The 16,610-nt window shown below is 42.8% G+C and overlaps 2 protein-coding genes across 3 annotated transcripts; one reads left to right on the forward strand and one right to left on the reverse strand.

Annotated features, from left to right (window-relative positions):
* Positions 1–523: 523 nt before the first annotated feature.
* On the forward strand, positions 524–4,302 carry LOC6506002 (U4/U6.U5 tri-snRNP-associated protein 1). The gene is made up of 6 exons (XM_001965027.4): positions 524–899; positions 1,237–2,210; positions 2,268–2,815; positions 2,876–3,631; positions 3,687–3,912; positions 3,970–4,302. Exons 1-6 carry the CDS (start codon positions 620–622, stop codon positions 4,123–4,125), a joined length of 2,940 nt encoding a protein of 979 aa, XP_001965063.1. The 5' UTR covers positions 524–619; the 3' UTR covers positions 4,126–4,302.
* LOC6504300 (protein-glucosylgalactosylhydroxylysine glucosidase) lies at positions 4,252–7,725 on the reverse strand. Of its 2 annotated transcripts, none has more exons than XM_032455148.2 (6): positions 7,580–7,725; positions 6,261–6,637; positions 5,509–6,199; positions 4,941–5,459; positions 4,397–4,884; positions 4,252–4,335 (listed from the first exon to the last, which is right to left on the reverse strand). In XM_032455148.2, the coding sequence occupies exons 1-6, from the start codon at positions 7,669–7,671 to the stop codon at positions 4,292–4,294; spliced, it is 2,211 nt and encodes a 736-aa protein (XP_032311039.1). In that variant the 5' UTR covers positions 7,672–7,725; the 3' UTR covers positions 4,252–4,291. The 2 variants fall into 2 exon arrangements, with proteins under 2 accessions (XP_032311039.1, XP_001965064.2); XM_001965028.4 differs by having other exon boundaries at positions 4,252–4,341.
* Between the last annotated feature and the right edge of the window lie 8,885 nt (positions 7,726–16,610).

Consider the following 16,610-nt stretch of genomic DNA (forward strand, 5'->3'; position numbering starts at 1 on the left):
GACAGAGTTGCCATCTATCCGGTAACATTAAAGGACAAGGGCAGAGATATGCAGAAAATAACAATTAAACAAATAAAAAACAATTAAGAAAATTTCATATTTTAGGAGAAAAACTTCGTTTATCATTTTTGTTTTCCTTTGGAAAAATTGCAATGGATTGTCGATCAAATTTTTATCGTCTGAGCACGCTTTGGATCAAATTTATGAGGGAGAAACCTTTTTATAGTTTAGAAATATGTAGTACTCATCAATAAGAACCGATTTTCGAACAAAAGCAATTGAAATAAGGATACTGTTCAAAAAAGGCTAAAGTAGCAACACTGGTGCATAGCGAACCGATTCGGTTCAGCGATATATCGTATGCATTTTTTTTTAGTTTTCTGTATTAAGTGTTTTAGTTTTATTACTCTATTATAATTGTATTTGGAAAAAAAAAACAATTAAGTCTACCAAGAAAGATATTAACTATTAAAATTGTAAGAGCAAAAAATTTTAACCCCTATAAGGGTTATAGGCATTTCAATTTTTGGTATTTCCCATCCCATTTCTGGTATTGCGTTTACGGTCACACTGGCGTCACCTTGGTTTTTTTGTGAAATTATCAATATTTTGTGAAAAAATGGGATCGTCGTCGACTGGAAAGAAACACAAAAAGGATAAGAAGAGCAGGCATCGGTCACGCTCCGAGGAAGAGGAAGATGCAACCCTCGACCTCACCGACGACTCGGGGTCGACGCGCCACAGACACCACAAGCACAAAAAGCACAAGGACAAAGATAAGGAGTCCCGGGAGGCGTATGAGCACAGGGAGCACCGTGAGCACCGCCACAAACACCACAAGCACAAGGAGCGCGAGCGGCCAAGCGAGATCATCTCCTTGGAGGAATCCGACTCGGACAGTAAGTGTTTGACTTTTTTGTTACGGCACTAGTGCAGGCCTTGACCACGGGCGATTGCCTCTTGGCGGCGGATCCGGCGGAAAAGCGATTTAACTGATCAGTATCGGACCGCCTGGGCCTGGCAATCGTCTTGGCGCTGCACTCTCCCAGTTCTGGATGTACTAAACCGATCGTTGCGTTCTCCGCCCCCTTCTCCCTCTTTTTCTTGCAGGTGTCGCGCAGCTACTGCTGGAGCAGATTGTGAGTGGGAGTGGCCAGGCGGCGCATGCATTTATATATAAGAAGCGATGCAGCAGCTTTCCGATAGACAGCTCTAACCTGTGACTCTTCTTTGCAGGTTCGGACTGTGTGGAGGTGCCGGTGCAGGCTGAACAGACCAGGCTGAAGGAGTCATCTCACCGCGACAGGGAACGGGAGCAACTGAAGGAACGGGAGCTGCTCAGAGAGCGGGAGAAGGAGCGCGACAGGGAGCGGGACCGGGAGCGGGAGGACCGCGAACGCGAGAAGGAGCGACTCCGGGAGCGCGAAAGGCAACTGGAGCGCGAACGGCTACAGGAGCGCGAAAGAGATCGGGAACGTGAACGCGAACGGGATCGCGATCGAGATCGGGAACGAGAACGTGACCGGGACCGGGAGAAGGAACGCATCAAGGAGCGGGAAAAGGAACGTGAACGAGAGCGTGATCGGGGAGAACCCACAGCTCCTCCTCCGCCCCAAATCTCCAGGCATGCCGACTACGAATCCCGGCGAGAGCGAGAAATCGAACGGGACCGCGATGCCCGCAAACGGACAGGAAGGGAACGAGAACGGGAGCGTAACCGAGAACGCTCGCGATCAAAGTCGCCGCAGTCAGCGGCTCGAAAGCCCTCAACCTCCTCTCGTTCCTTCTCGCCCATACCCGAAAATGGTGCTGGCGATGTGCTGTCCATCGAGGAGACCAACAAACTCCGCGCCAAGCTGGGTCTTAAGCCGCTGGAAGTGGACAGTGGTCCCAGCAAGGTGACCCCGTCCGCCGGAAGCAGCAGCAGTCAGCAGGAGGGTAAGAAAGCTTCCGGCGAAACAGCTGATCTGTCCTCCTACAAGGACGAGTGGGGCGAGTTCCTGCACAAGCCGGCCGACAACCTGAAGGAGAAAAAGGAGGCAGAGAAATTGCGGGAGAAGCTAAACCAGCGCAAGGAGAAGCGTTTCTTGGAGGAGCGTTTGGCTCGCATCAAGACACTTGGGGAATCCGATGAGGAAACCGACAACGTATCCAAGTGGGTGGACAGGAATAAGCGGGTGGTCGATGCACGGGAAGAGGCCAAGCGAAAGGTGGGTAAACTATTCCTTTTGTTCTTGCAAAATCAGTTAAAAACTCTCCCTCCACAGGCCAAAGAACTGGAGGAACTCGATGAAGCCTTTGGAGTCACAGAGCTTCTCGAGCAGGAGAAACAAAAAGCTCGTCAACAGGCTTATGGAGACAGGAATTTGAAGGGCTTGCGGGTGGACCACGATATGGATGACTTTGGCGAGGGACGAACGGTAATCCTCACCCTGAAAGATCAGGATGTGCTCAACGAGGAGGAGGGCGACACTCTGGTCAATGTCAACATGCTCGACGAGGAGCGCTACAAGAAGAATGTGGCCAACAAAAAGCAGAATCCCCTCAGTTACGGCTACAACGTTTACGAGGAGCAGTACGATGAGCTCGGCAATCCCATCGAGCGCTCGGTTCTGGAGAAGTACGATGATGAGATCGAGGGACAGCCGAAGAAGCGCAAGAACTTTGTGATTGGCGAGAATGTGGAAGAGGAGAAGGAGCATAGGCGTAAGCTGTTGGAGATAAAAACTAAATTGGCCGGGAAAAGATTGGAGACCTTGGAGGACACCAACTTGCAGCTGGCATCGGACACTTACAGCACTGAAGAGATGGCCAAGTGAGAGGATATATTCTTCTTTTCCAACTATATAATCTATTAATCGATTTTATGTTTCAGGTTTAAAAAGCCAAAGAAGAAGGTCAAGAAACTGCGCCAGAAACTGAAGGCCGAGGATCTGGAGCCTTTGCCGGAGGCTGGAACTTCAGCGAACTTTGGCAGCCGCAATGGGCGCTATCGAGATCCGGAAGACGCGGAGATGGAAGATGTCAAGCCAGAGATCAAGCTAGAACTGGAGGACGATGATTTGGAAAGGGTTCTGTCAAAGGCCCGTAAACTGAAGCAAAAAGAGAATATTATTAAGAAGCCGCTGCCCATTGACATCGAGTCCATTCAGCGGGAAATAAAGCCAGAGCCTGTGGAGGAATCCAGTTCTGGGGTCGTCCTCACTGGGGTGGATGGCAACATTGTGTTGAATGCCACGGCGGAGTTCTGCCGCACTCTCGGCGACATTCCCACCTACGGCATGGCGGGAAATCGTAACGAAGACTCCAATGACATGATGGACTTCGAGAAGACCGAGCAATCGGAGGAGCACATGGAGACGAATGACGAGCCCTCTCATAGTCATGGCACTTGGAATTCCGTAAATCCCGATGAGGTCATGCAGCCCGCCGATTTGGATAATCTGGGTGAGGACCTGGAGGACCGAGCCATTCTGGACGAGGAGCCAGATGTGGGCGCTGGTGTGGCTAACGCCTTGCGCCTGGCCCTGTCCAAGGGTTACCTGGAAAAGGAGGAAAAGAACAGGCCAAGCAATACCAAAATGGCCCATTTGCAGGCTAAGAACTATTCCATCGAGGACAAGGCAGCTGGGTTAGTTATTTTCTTAAGATCTTGAAGGGCCTAGCTTATATGATTATTGTTTCAGGGAGGACGACAAGGTCAACCGTCGCGATCGCTTCCATTCTGGGCCAATTATGGAGTTCAAGGACAAGGACGCCTTCAAGCCCAACGTCAAACTGGACTACATCGACGATAATGGTCGCATTTTGAATCTGAAGGAGGCTTTCCGCTACTTGTCGCACAAGTTCCATGGCAAGGGACCCGGCAAAAACAAGATTGAGAAGCGCCTCAAGAAAATGGAGCAGGATGGGGTTAGCTACCTTTTATATAATTTTTAAAAATTAAATTAATTTTAATCCTCTTTTTAGTTGATGAAAACCATGAGCTCCACCGACACCCCACTAGGCACTCTTACTATGTTGCAGCAGAAGCAGAAGGAGACCAAGACCGCTTACGTTGTGCTGAGCGGAAGCAACAAGAATGCGGCCGGCGTCAGTGGATCTTCGATAGCAAAATTCAAGTAGAAAGGCATTAAGAAATTCGATTTCAATTAAACAGATAACCATAACCAAATGCAATAGTTACTTCCAAAATCCGCATACTAACTAAATAACTATGTCTATAACTTCCCAGCCAGCAAACAGCCCAAATATGTAATTCTTTCATATTTATTCAAATACACTTATGGATTTATCTCAAAATCTGAATGTACTTGGGCGGATCTTCTCTGGAAACTGAAACTAAAGTAAGGAAATGAGGAATTATTGTTTTGAAAGTTGAAACACCATAACTCACAATTGAAGGAGGTGCCCAATAAGGTCCTTTTCCCTCCTTGAACCATCTCGAAGCTCTGCAGAGATTTTCCGCAGTTCATCCCGGAGTATTTGTTTCGGAATATCCACTGACACTTATTCATTCCATATCGTATAAAGTTGACCTCCACTTCGTTCACATTAGGAGGGGTCATGGAACCACTCATAACCATCGTAGTGCGGTTGCCATTGCGAACAAAGTCCAAGCCACCGTACCCGAATATTAGGGCTTGCAGGAAACCCCCGATTCCGGTGAGGAAGTTGGCCGATCCCTCGTAGCCGACGGGTGTCTCACTCCAAACCTTGAACTCTGGGCGCACATAGCTCTTGTAGCCCCGCTCGAAGTACTCATGGGCCCGCGAATACTCGGCGGTGTGCAGATAGTTGGCGGCGAACATGGACCAGGTCATGGCAGGCCCGGATTCTCGGGTCACATTGGCATACATCTTGAGGTCATTGAGGTGGGTAGAACTTCGGGAGAGAAGAAAGTAAGTTCAAAGATGGATTTCGGGTCAACTCAATCTCACCTAGTGTCGAAGTTCAGGGGAAATCCTAGAAGAATGGTGTCTGCTTGCTTTACAGTCGTGTTTGGAACATAGCCCAGATGCTGGGGATGGTAATCGAGTTCCTCATTCCGCAGGATTACCAGGCGATTGCTGACCTTGGTCCACTTTTCGAAGAGTTCCGTGCTCGAGTTTCCACACATCTGACCAGCCCACACGGCAAAGTCCAAGGCAATTTTGGCCACGGCATTGGTGTAAACATTGTCATCCACATCGGGATGGTCCTCGTCGGGTCCCATCACGCCCAGAAAGTGGCAGACCTCTTTGAGCTCCTCGCACGCTGTTCGGCTCACGAGGAACTCGGCCACTTCGGCGGCAATGGGCCAGGCCTTGTCGCAGGTCCAGTCGAAGTCCGCCGATTGGGCAAAGAACTTTTGCAGGGCGAAGGATATGTCCGGGGAGATGTGGATCTCATAGCGGGCCACCTCGGGACAACAGGGATTCGTCACTTCTGTCCCAGTATAGGCACTCTCCCAAGGAAATCTGATAGATGAGATTAGCTTTAAGGTTTAAACTGGATGGTTCTCCTCACCTGGCTCCTTTGTATCCCGAAGCGTAGGCATGATACTTGGCTGCCTCGAGTTTCCTGGTGCGATAGTCCAGGACCTGTTTCCCATACTCGTATCCAAATTGTGTGACCACCGGCAGCATCCAGATCTCTGTATCCCAGAAGTTGTGACCCTGATAGTCTGCCTCCAGATTGCCACGCCCCAAGCCCGTGGGACTAAGGCCGAAGAAGGGCTCGTTCTCCTGATTGGTCTCCAGCGATGGCAGGGAACTGGCCAAATAGAAAATACCCGCATTCACAATCTGTGACAGCTCCAGGACATCATCGCCTCTCAGTTGGATGGAGAACTCAGTGTCCCAGAACTGGTTCCAGGACTCGGTGTGTTTGAGAAAAAGACTCTTGACGCTCAATTGCAGCACATCCTGGAGCTCCTTTTGGGCCACACTCTGTTGTCTGTCCATGCTTATGACAATGCGGTGGGTCAACTGATCCTGCCAGGTGGGCCACTCCAGCTGCAGAGGCTGTTCCAAGGATTCACTGAAGATGACAAAGATTTCATGGTGGTTGGGCTGGAATTTCTCAAACTCCAGGACCTCTGTTTGGCCACGAAGCACCCGATAATCCCCGCCAGAAGCACTGCCATTGTTAATCACTACAAATTGGAAGGCATCACTGGAGCTGCCAGGATGTTGAGTTAGTTTCAAATATTGGGGAGCTGTAAGAAAATATCATTTAACTTTATTTTAATAATTTAAATTTTAATAGAAAATACTTACAATTAACTCTCGCCTTCCTGTTGGTAAGTCTGGAAGCCACCACTTCGTAGACCAAAGCCCTATTATAGAACTTGTGGGGATAGGTTCTCTGCTCCAATGTGATTCCCAGGCTTCTGAAAGTGGTCAGAGACCGGTAGTAGCCATCGCGAAGGTTCATTTCATAGCTGGTTCCATTCACTGCCACATCCTCCTCGGTGGTGCAGCCAAATCGATCGCAAATTTGAGCAGTAATATTCAGCCAGTTGGGTATCCTAGCTCGCTTGCTATTCCCCCCGGCTCCATTGTAAACCCCATTCATAAAAATGGCATCGCCATAGACAGTATAGCCCAAGTGTCCGTTGCCCAATGTGGGCATAAAATTCAAGTCGGACGGAAGACTGGAAATTCAAAGTTTAAAAGAGTTTAAAGAAGTTGTTCAAGAATTGCTAAAGATAGAATAGATACAGATACAGAATATAACCCAATACAAGTTTGGGTTAAAGATCATGATACAATTTTTACTATTGGTATAGATTTTTAAAAAGAAATCGACTCTTCTTCGTTCTGCATTAAAATGTAAAAACAAAATATTTCTTAGATTTTTCGACATATTTTCTGGGGGGTCCTCTTCAAAATGAGGAAAGTGCATGGGGAGCACAATATGGGGACAATGGGGAGGATGCAGTTTGATGGAGAATCGATCTACAAATCGTTTAAGGAATTCCGCTCAAGAATCGGATGGAAATTGGCCAAGATATAGCCTTCGTAGGGGGTCTTATTGTGCTTCGAATGTACTTTCCGCATTTTGAAGGGGACCCCTAGAATATGTGACGAAAAATCTAAAAAATTAATTGTTTCTAGATTTTGATGCAGATTGATTGGGAATCGATCTACAAATCGATTAAGGTATTCTGCTCAAGAATCGGAAGGAAATTGGCCAAGATATATATTGGATAGATATAGGGTCATATTGTGCTCCCCATGCCCTTTCCGCATTTCGAAGGGGATAGCCCTGAAAATGTGAAGAAGAATCTAAAAAATATGTTGTTTCTAGATTTTGATGCAGATTGGCGAAGAATCGATCTACAAATTGTTTAAGGTGTTCCGCTCAAGAATCGGGTGGAAATTGGCCAAGATGAGGCCATCGCTGGGGACCTTCTATGCATTTTTCGCAATCTTTTCTAATCTGGCTTTTTTGTAGAAAAGTTTATAAATTTCATTTCTGAAACTCAAAAAGTGTATTTGTTTTGATGTATCACAGGTAGTAGAATTAGAAGAAACCTATATTCATGACTATATTGATATACATACTCTTAAGATTAAATATTTGTAACTCTCACCTGTAAGTTTGTAGCAAATATTCGTCCGGTGCTTCGCCCAAACAACCTCTTAAGATTAATAAACTGACGACAAAAATAACTATTTTCTTCATAGTTTCGCGATCCGCTGTGGGCAAAGGTACAAGGGGTACTGATTCCACTACTCTCTTCGGCAAATTGCAGGCGACTTTTCTATGATAAGCCCATTGATAATGGCACTTAATCTCGCAGCAGGGGATTCCGGGTGATTGAGCTGAGTATTGCAATCAGTGGAATTTGAATTTTCTCAGCTAACTTTCCTCACTCAATATTATTAAGTGTTTTCTTATCGCTCCAACCAATTGCTTTGAAAATTAGCCTTATAAAAAGATTAATTAAATGTTAGGGATTATCTAATCGATTAGTATGATTAGTTTAAATATCAACAATCTAATGATTGATTACGATTATTCAAGGGATCGATTAATACATCAAGAGATTTTTATTTTGATTTTGAACATTTATATTTTATATATTATTATTAAATATATCCTTTAAGCCCATAATACTACGATGTATTACTATACTATCTGCAAGATTACCTATTCAGAAAGAAATAAAAATGATCATAAAATCGAGAAAAAAGTAAGAGGAGTACTGAGGTCGAAGTGAGTTTTTTCCTTTACCTCAATGCCGATAATATTTTCTAGTAACCAAGGGCGATCGGAATTCTTCCCAAGCAAGAAGAACTAATAAAAAATTAATGTAAAAAAGACGAGAAGGGAATTACACACCCTGCCATAGTTTTTATTGCATCGCACTTAGAGATCTGAATGGCAGACAAGAAATCGGCATGGATGGGCCGAGATTATTAAGACAAAGATTAGGCCTGACCCAGAGAGTAGTAGTACTGAGAGGCGAGTACTGAATGGAGACACAATCATGGGAAATCGTCTAATGCGAGTGCCCGGGAAGAACTCAAATATAAAACAAGAATAAAAGTCATTAAACATTGACTACTGTCAGGTGGCTCGGGCCCGATCTCGGTGGCTGGGTGGCCCCAGACTACATTCTTTTCACTATTTTTTCATTGTGTCTCTCTTTTTTATTATTATAGTTTCATAATTCCTAGTTACAGGGTAATTATGGCCTTTGTGTCGACTCTAATTACCTGGGAGTCAACGTCTGCCCTTTCCCACATCGGATCTTTCGGATCTTTGGAAGAAGCTCTTGTTGAGCTTTAACTCCAGCTGGCATCGCGCCTCCCACCTCGATCCGGACAACATATCCGAAATATTCAACGCCATCTTAACATCTGACAACGAAGCGTAACCAGGAAGGACTGGCTATAACCGATATGCGTTCGTGACTAGAACCCCATTTGGCGGTTCGGTTGCCCCAATATATGTACATACATATGGTAGTATGTTTTCCCCTCTATTTTTACACCAAAATTAATATACATACATTAGATTTACCCCTTTTTAAATAATTTTAGTATAACTTAGATTTCCCTTTTTATGGAGCTTTAAAGTGTTTGACTTACAAACTATCTATTCAGTAAGATTCGGAACATGATTCTATATAGTAGATAATATATATTTCTAACTGCTGAAAATGTGTTTTATAAAGTTAAAAAACCAGTCCTTAGGAATAACACTATAGCTATACTAATACTATTGCTGTATAGCTGAAATTGAAAATTTTTATATTTTATCTTGACTTTTTCTAAAAAGGTATATATTTCAAGACTATTTTTTCCAGAGTGCATCTCTGTATCTGTTCCAGTATCTAACCAGCCTATAGGTCTTCTTTTTTTCCAAAAGACTCCGAACTTCGGTTCAGCTGAGCTCTGCACTAATTTTAATGACGTTACGCCGCGATAGGTTTTCTGTTCAAGATCCATAAAGAAATGCTCAGGTGTTCGTTCTCCAGTTGGTCGGATCCGTACCGCCAGGGTACAGTCTTCTGTGCTATTACTTGTGGTCTGGGTTGGCACGAGATCTCCATCACTCGCCGTCATGGAGAGGGGCTCCTCTGTGATTTACCCTTTTTCCATTGAATCATCCCCCGCCACATGTGTATGCTATATAGTTCGGTATAGTTTACCGAACTTTTCAAGAAGTTAAAGTCGGAGTTGTATCGCGATGTTGTCGCTTGCCGGAGCGTAACTGAAATATTAAAACAATTTTTTCCGTTTTTTTTTGTCTTTTGTTATTTTGCAGCCATTTTGTTAGTGGTTTTTGGTATCGTTTCGAGTCAGATTTTTTGTTTTTCTAGGTTTATTTGACGTGTTTTTGGTTGTTATTTGGTTGTTGTTTATTTTTGCCAACCCGTTGGCCGAAAAGTCGCGTCGAGAAATTTACGCAACGAAGCGTTTCCAATGAGTTTCCGCTTTTGGAGGCATTGGGCTTAGTTTTTTGCCATCAAAAGTTGGTAATACCATGCCTTTGTGCCAACAATAGAAAACTTCTATATGTAGGTATGTGTGAGCCTATGCGGTGGCTAACATAAGAGTTTAGGTAATTTTTTAGGCCTATTTCGTTGCGGACAAGGTAGATTAATTTTGGGAAATAGTTTAAAAAAAAATGTTAATCATGAAATATTATAAAAGGGTATTTTAGAACTTATTTTTAAAATAAACCATTCTAAAGACTAATCCATTCTTTTTAGAAAAGTTTTTAAATATATCTAAAAATATTAGGAAATTATAAAATGTTGAATTGAATAAATTGCTAAATATAGGAGTTCCTTTTGAATAAACATCTAAAAATTTATAACTTATAAGTTAAAAGGCAGGTATAACTAAAATTAATTTATATATTTTATTTAGAAATATTATTGCTTTTATTGTGAAATAAAACAAAAGGAACTTTGAATCCAAGCTAAGACAGTGTAGCCAACATTTCACACCACTTTCTAATCGAAAGAAAATTATGAAATGGATTTTGGACTTTTTGAAATGTTACTATGGAACTATGGGCCAGCCCTCGCTGCTACCCGCTGTGGCTTAAACATTTGCTCGCGTTTTAATTTTTTTTTGGGCCCAGTGTTTTTCTGCCTAATTTGTGAGCAAGTGTGTGAGTGCTCTCCCCGAAAATGAAACGCGTGTGAAAATTATGTTTATTGTGCGGCCACCCAGCCATTGTGTTAAATACAATGTTGGGTAAGGAAGGGTACCACCACCACGCAGAGAGCCACATTAATACAGCCAGCCAACAATCATTTGCTTTCCCCCGGTGGCATGGTTTTATTTTATTTTTTGCTTTCTGGTTTTTTTTTTATTTAGGTAAACTTTTGGGTGTTTTCCAACTGTGAGTCGGGAGCTGCCTAATTGTTGTAATTTGGTCAGATATTATATTTATTGTTTGCCAGATAATTATGATGATTATCTATGAAACGGAGTGTTTAAAACGTTTTCCGTTGGCCTGGGAACCAAAAACCAAAAAAAAAAAATAGAAGAATTACAAAACAGAAGAGTTAGGAGTTAACCCCACCAAACGTTGGCAACTCAATTATGAGCGAAGTGGCTTCTGGCTCATCTGCCTCAGCTGCTTCTTCATTATGCACCTGACCATTCGTGCAATTTCTAGCTGATAATTTGCATTATTTTGTGCGCCCAGGTGGCTGAAGCTACGAACCAGCCACTGAAGCTACCAGCCACTGCCCGACAGGCAACCTCTATGGGTATATGGTTATATTCATGGCTGATCTCACGCGCCGAGCTCTAGCTTTAATTACACTAGACTATAGGGATTATTTTGTGGTTTTGATAATCGTTTTGTATCTAAATCCCACGGTTGATCACCTGGTTTGAAGGTGTCTTTAATAAAAACTTTTTTTGCTATTTAATTATAATTATATAGATATATACAACGGATAATATATATATTTAAATAGATATATTTGTTAAGGTTCGTTACCTAAATAAACCACATTTTGGTTAAATTGTAATAAAAAAATGGATTTTCTTAAAAAATTACCAAGGTATTATTCCATTGATTGATTTGATTACATAATTGATTTTGTATTGGTTTTGAGCTTTTAAATTTAATACTCCTCTTAGAACCTCGTTATTTTTTAAGAAGTTTTTCATGCTTTGAATAAAAATAAATGGTAACTTTTATCATCAATTTAAGAAGTTCTTTCTTTATGGGATTTAAACTTTAGTCTGTATTTATGACCAAAATCTCCATCTCATTAGGGGTTTATCTAACTTATATTTTTCAACCATTAGTATTTTTATTAAAAAAAAATATATGAATTGCTATGAAATCCATAATTGCACTTTCCTACCCATATTTTGCAGCCTGGTGTTGTGCTTATTGCCGACTGTGCTCGCCATGTGCAGTGTCTGTGACCTTTTCGCGGCTGCACTCCAATTCAATTACAAGCCGCACTCTGACGGAGGAACCGTGCGACAGAGAGGGGCTGGCCAAGGCGAAAGAGACAGGACGAGAGAGGACTGGACTTGGTGTGCAAAGATAATTATCAGCATGAGGCGCAGGTTTCGGGGATTGATATGTAAATTTCCAGTTGCTTCATTTGTAATGCGTAAGTCATCCACCAAAAAAAAAAGAGGAAAACAAAATGAAAATGCAGAAAATTATAAAAAGGAGGATCTGGGTGCGACATGTGGCAACGCTTGGCTGGTTGGTTAATTAAGGCAGGTCAGGAGTCGCGGGATCGTGGGAAAGGTCTCTCTGAATCTTCTCGAGGATATGGGGGACCAAGTGGCGTATACGCAATGCCTGGTCGGCGAGGTCTGTCTTTGGGGCTTCAGTCCCTCCAACTCACCGCCCTGCTGTTTTCCACTGAGGGGTTGGTTAAACATTTGCTGTAATTTTACAGCTGCTGGTTGAGTTAATGCTTAGACCGCCGCCAACCGTAACCGCAAGCCAAAAAGTATCTGCAGAATGTATCTTAGGATGGGACGCTTGGCTCGCGCGCTCACTCACCGTGATTAGGGTTTGTGGAAAAACCGATTTCAATTATTACACCTGTTGTTGCTCGGTCACCGAAACCCCTCCCAAGATATTCAACCTCTTGAATTTATATCTTTTGTAGTGTTGTTTTTTTTTATGAATTTTCATAAGTTACTTGGAGCGTGCTTCCTGCTACGCAACTCTATACTTAAAAAAAAATTAAATAAATTGCCCAGCATTAAATAGAAATTAGGTAATTAGCTTTGTTCTAGAAATGATTAAAAAGTATCAGAGCTTATTTATTTGTGGGTTTAGTATTTTATTTAAAATTGATTCCATTTCTCTTAAGGACTAACATTTTTCCAAGTGCAGCATCCATCAGCGGTTTTCTGTGGCCTTTGGAAATGGAGATGGAGTGGCGATAGAGTGAGAGGAACTGCCCCCTAGATGGCCAGGCGATAGTCCATTCAGATCCAGCCAGCAGCATCCATTGATGAGGATCTGGGGCCATCGGTTCATAAATATTTCTCGCTTCTTTCTCAGGTAATCACAGGCTCTCGAGTTACTCCAGCCTGTCTCCGTCGCCATTTAAGGTGTGATCGGGATGGGTTGAAACATGGAACATGAATCGGCACTGACTTCGATCTTCGACTTTGACTCGGACTTCCACTTCAACCGGTAGCCCAAGTCCCCAGCAAAGGCCTCCGAATGGGCCTCAACCTCAACACGTTTACGCATCACTGATGCGGCGGCCGGGCCGGGGCCGGGCAGCGATTCTTTTTCAGTTTCTTTTGTGGAAATTGATTTCAGATTTTTATTGTTTTAGAGCTCTTCATATCTCACGTCATCGCGGCGAGTGGAAGACGTCGCTTATTGATACAGCCATTGGCCAATAATAGAGTTGTTATTGCACTTTAATTGAACTTATGTCCACGGCGCCATTGCCACTTTTTTTCTTCTCTACACCGGGCAGCATGTCTGGGAAAGTATGAGGTAGGGGGGTTAAAGTGGCATTGGGGAATCAAGGGGTTAATATTTGGGATGAAATCTTAACTTATTAGTTTTGATTTTTTGAATAGGATTCGGGGACTTGAAGATGACAGGACTAAAAGGCCTTAAAGGCTGATAAATATTACTTTAAATTTGGTTTTCTCTTCTGAAATCTTCTCTACATTTTTTAAAACTTAACCCATAACTAATCGCATTCCTATGTTGTCTAGTGTTGGCTGGTATTAGCCAAGAATGTGTTTTATATTTTGCGTTAACTGTACCAGTTCTGGCCGCAGCCTGCGTGTTTAGCACATAATTTTTCCCCCAGCTTTCCATTTACAGCAGCGGAAAACAGTATGCATTTCGCAGTATAGTACTCGGTCGGACTCGGATCCGGACCATATTGCATGTTAGTTGGCTCTATAAAGAGATAACAGTCTAAATTATTATCATACTTGTGGAGTCGCTCACTACATCTCTTTCGCGCCCCGCCGGCCATCTCTGTTGCACCCTCTGACTTTGGCAACCTGTTGATGGGTTCTGCCTTTTTGCACTTTTTTGATTTTCTGCTCCGTTGACTTTGATATGTTGCATGGAACATTCGGCTAGCTCCACTCCACTTTCTGCATCCTCCTCCGGCAAGCTCAACTGTACAGTCCGAAGGTTCAGTTAGTGGCTCCAGATCCCCACTAAATCGTGGAAAATTATAACGACCCGAAGTACTTGCGGCGACACCCTGAAAGAAAACACGTGCGACACTCGCCCCGGCCTGGAAATGGTCAAAAAAATATATAGTTTCTTTTTGTATTTTCGCTATCGTAGATCTGTCAAAGGCAGCCGTCCGTAACCAGAATATTACAGACAAAAAAATACACAAAAAGAAATATTTCGAATGGGTATTGTTGAAGAGCTAGTTACAGTCCAATTTTTAGATGTACTCCTTCTTTAGCGCCTTACTTATAAAAAAATAATACCCGGTACTCGAAACATAAAAACTTTAAGATCTTATATTTTTTTTGGTGTAAAATTACGAGAAAACCCTGAATCGTTATGAGTTGGTTATTCTAGTTGGCCATTCGAGTTTTCGGTTAGGTCGTAAAATAATTGCCGACCACGAGGGCTGCGATAGAGCGCGACACATATCATTGCCCTGATGAACGGACTTGGACCTGGGATCAGAGACAGAAGAAGTGCTCTGTAATTATGATGAGGCCAATACAAGAAACGACCCTAAACGCAGCATTTGTTGTTGTCTCCTCACCGTTTCTCCGCCCCCTTTTTGTATTTTTTTCTTTGTGGAGTAATTAAGAAATCCTCTTTTCGGTTCAGGCCCCTCCTCACCCGCTTTCAGTACTTTTATTCATTTTTCAGTTTTCTGTTTTTTTTTTTTTTTTTATATTTTTTGGGTTTTATGTCCGGGGCAGTGGCAAAAGTTTCACAGAATTTGGTTCGTTTTGTCGCTGGTGCGGCCTGTTTTGATGACTTCACTTAACTCAAATGGTCATACATACCGGTACATGTGGGTTATTATTATTATATCTAGTATTTCGGGAAAATAAATGAAGGTTCTACATTTTGGTTGCCATGGAATAGGTAACTACCTAGCCCAAAACCCAAGGGATCTAGAGGAATGCTTGTTGGCAGATGCCTTTTGATATTCTGGGACAATTTTTGATGGGACTTTTATAAGGGTTTGCGTGATAATTAATATATTCTTAGTATCTATTACTTAAATATTTAAGTCTGTAACTTTAGGGTATCAGTAGTGCGAGCTTTGAATAAAGATAACCCCTTGACTGCAGACTGGTACTGGTCACCTTAACTCGACTTCTGTTACTTTTCAGTGCCATGTTGATCCGAAATTAGGCTTTAGGCCCTTTTTTCATGTTGACTGTTGACTGTTCTTGCTGGGCGGTCAATTGCTTTTGACCCAGCTTGAACTCCAGTTTCCTCACTTTGCACATCCGTTAGGTTCTGGAAATGATTTTTCCTGTTTTTATTTATTTTTTTTTTTCGAAATTTCGGTGAAAGTTCATTAGACCGTTAATTGCGATGGCCAGAGAACTCCATTTGCAGGATTGACTGATTTGGTTCCATATGGAGGTGAAAGTTTCCTGCAGCATGGTCTCAGAGACCTTTCCCAAATGCAATTTGCCAAATGTCTTGGCCAATGATTGCAACAACGAACGAGAGCCAACGCGAATCAGAAAAAACAATAACGAAATCAGAAAATTGCACAATTGGCCAAAAGCAATCGCCGTTGGCTCTGTTGACTCAATTCCATGGAAAAACTATATCATCCATGGCACAGACACCCCATATGCTTCGACATCCGAATGGAATAGAAATGGAAATAAAATAGAACAATAATATCATAAGCGGTGAACTTCCGTATCTCCAGTTTCTATAGGGGTGTTCTCTACATTATATTACCAACATTTTGCGCCTCGTCATTTCCTTATCGAAAGGTGAAAAGAAAAATGTCACCAGAACCAGCAGCAATACCGCGGCATAATTAATTATCCCTTTTTTTTCGGGGGCTTCTGTTCCGATACATTCCGAACTCTTTGTCATGCAGGCGCTGCTCATATCCACTGCTGGCATCGGGATCGCTTTGGATCGCATCCGATCAGATCGGTTCCGATGTGCACCCCTATATTTTTGTACGTTTTTTTTTCACTAAATACCAACCGAGGAGTACCGTCGGCCATAAACATTATCGCATGTTCTACACTTAGATCATCAGCTTCTGCGGGGGTTAGACTCTGCCACTCCGCCACTCCACAGGTATTGCTGCCTATATAGTGTGTCTCGTATATAAAGGTATAGGACAGGTACATCGGAGCAACAGCAGTAATACCAGTACACGGCACCCAGCAACGCATCGTCACGGTTCGATGACAATGTGGAAAATACAAAACTAAAATACAAAATAAAAAAAAAAATGAGAATTTCAAATAAAACGAAACACATGAGCTGCAAATAGCTCGAGTTTGGTGGGCTGTTGTCTGGCCAAAATGATAGTTACGTTTTTTTTCCATCATGCTAGCTGTCTCTTGATAGCTTTTTACATCATATATAATATGAGTTTCTAAAAATACAAATGTCTAGCTTTAGTGGAAGTTAAACAATTGTTTTGTGTTAGTTGCGTTATGAAT

Source organism: Drosophila ananassae, chromosome 3R (assembly GCF_017639315.1).
Source record: "Drosophila ananassae strain 14024-0371.13 chromosome 3R, ASM1763931v2, whole genome shotgun sequence".
Lineage (NCBI taxonomy): Eukaryota > Metazoa > Arthropoda > Insecta > Diptera > Drosophilidae > Drosophila > Drosophila ananassae.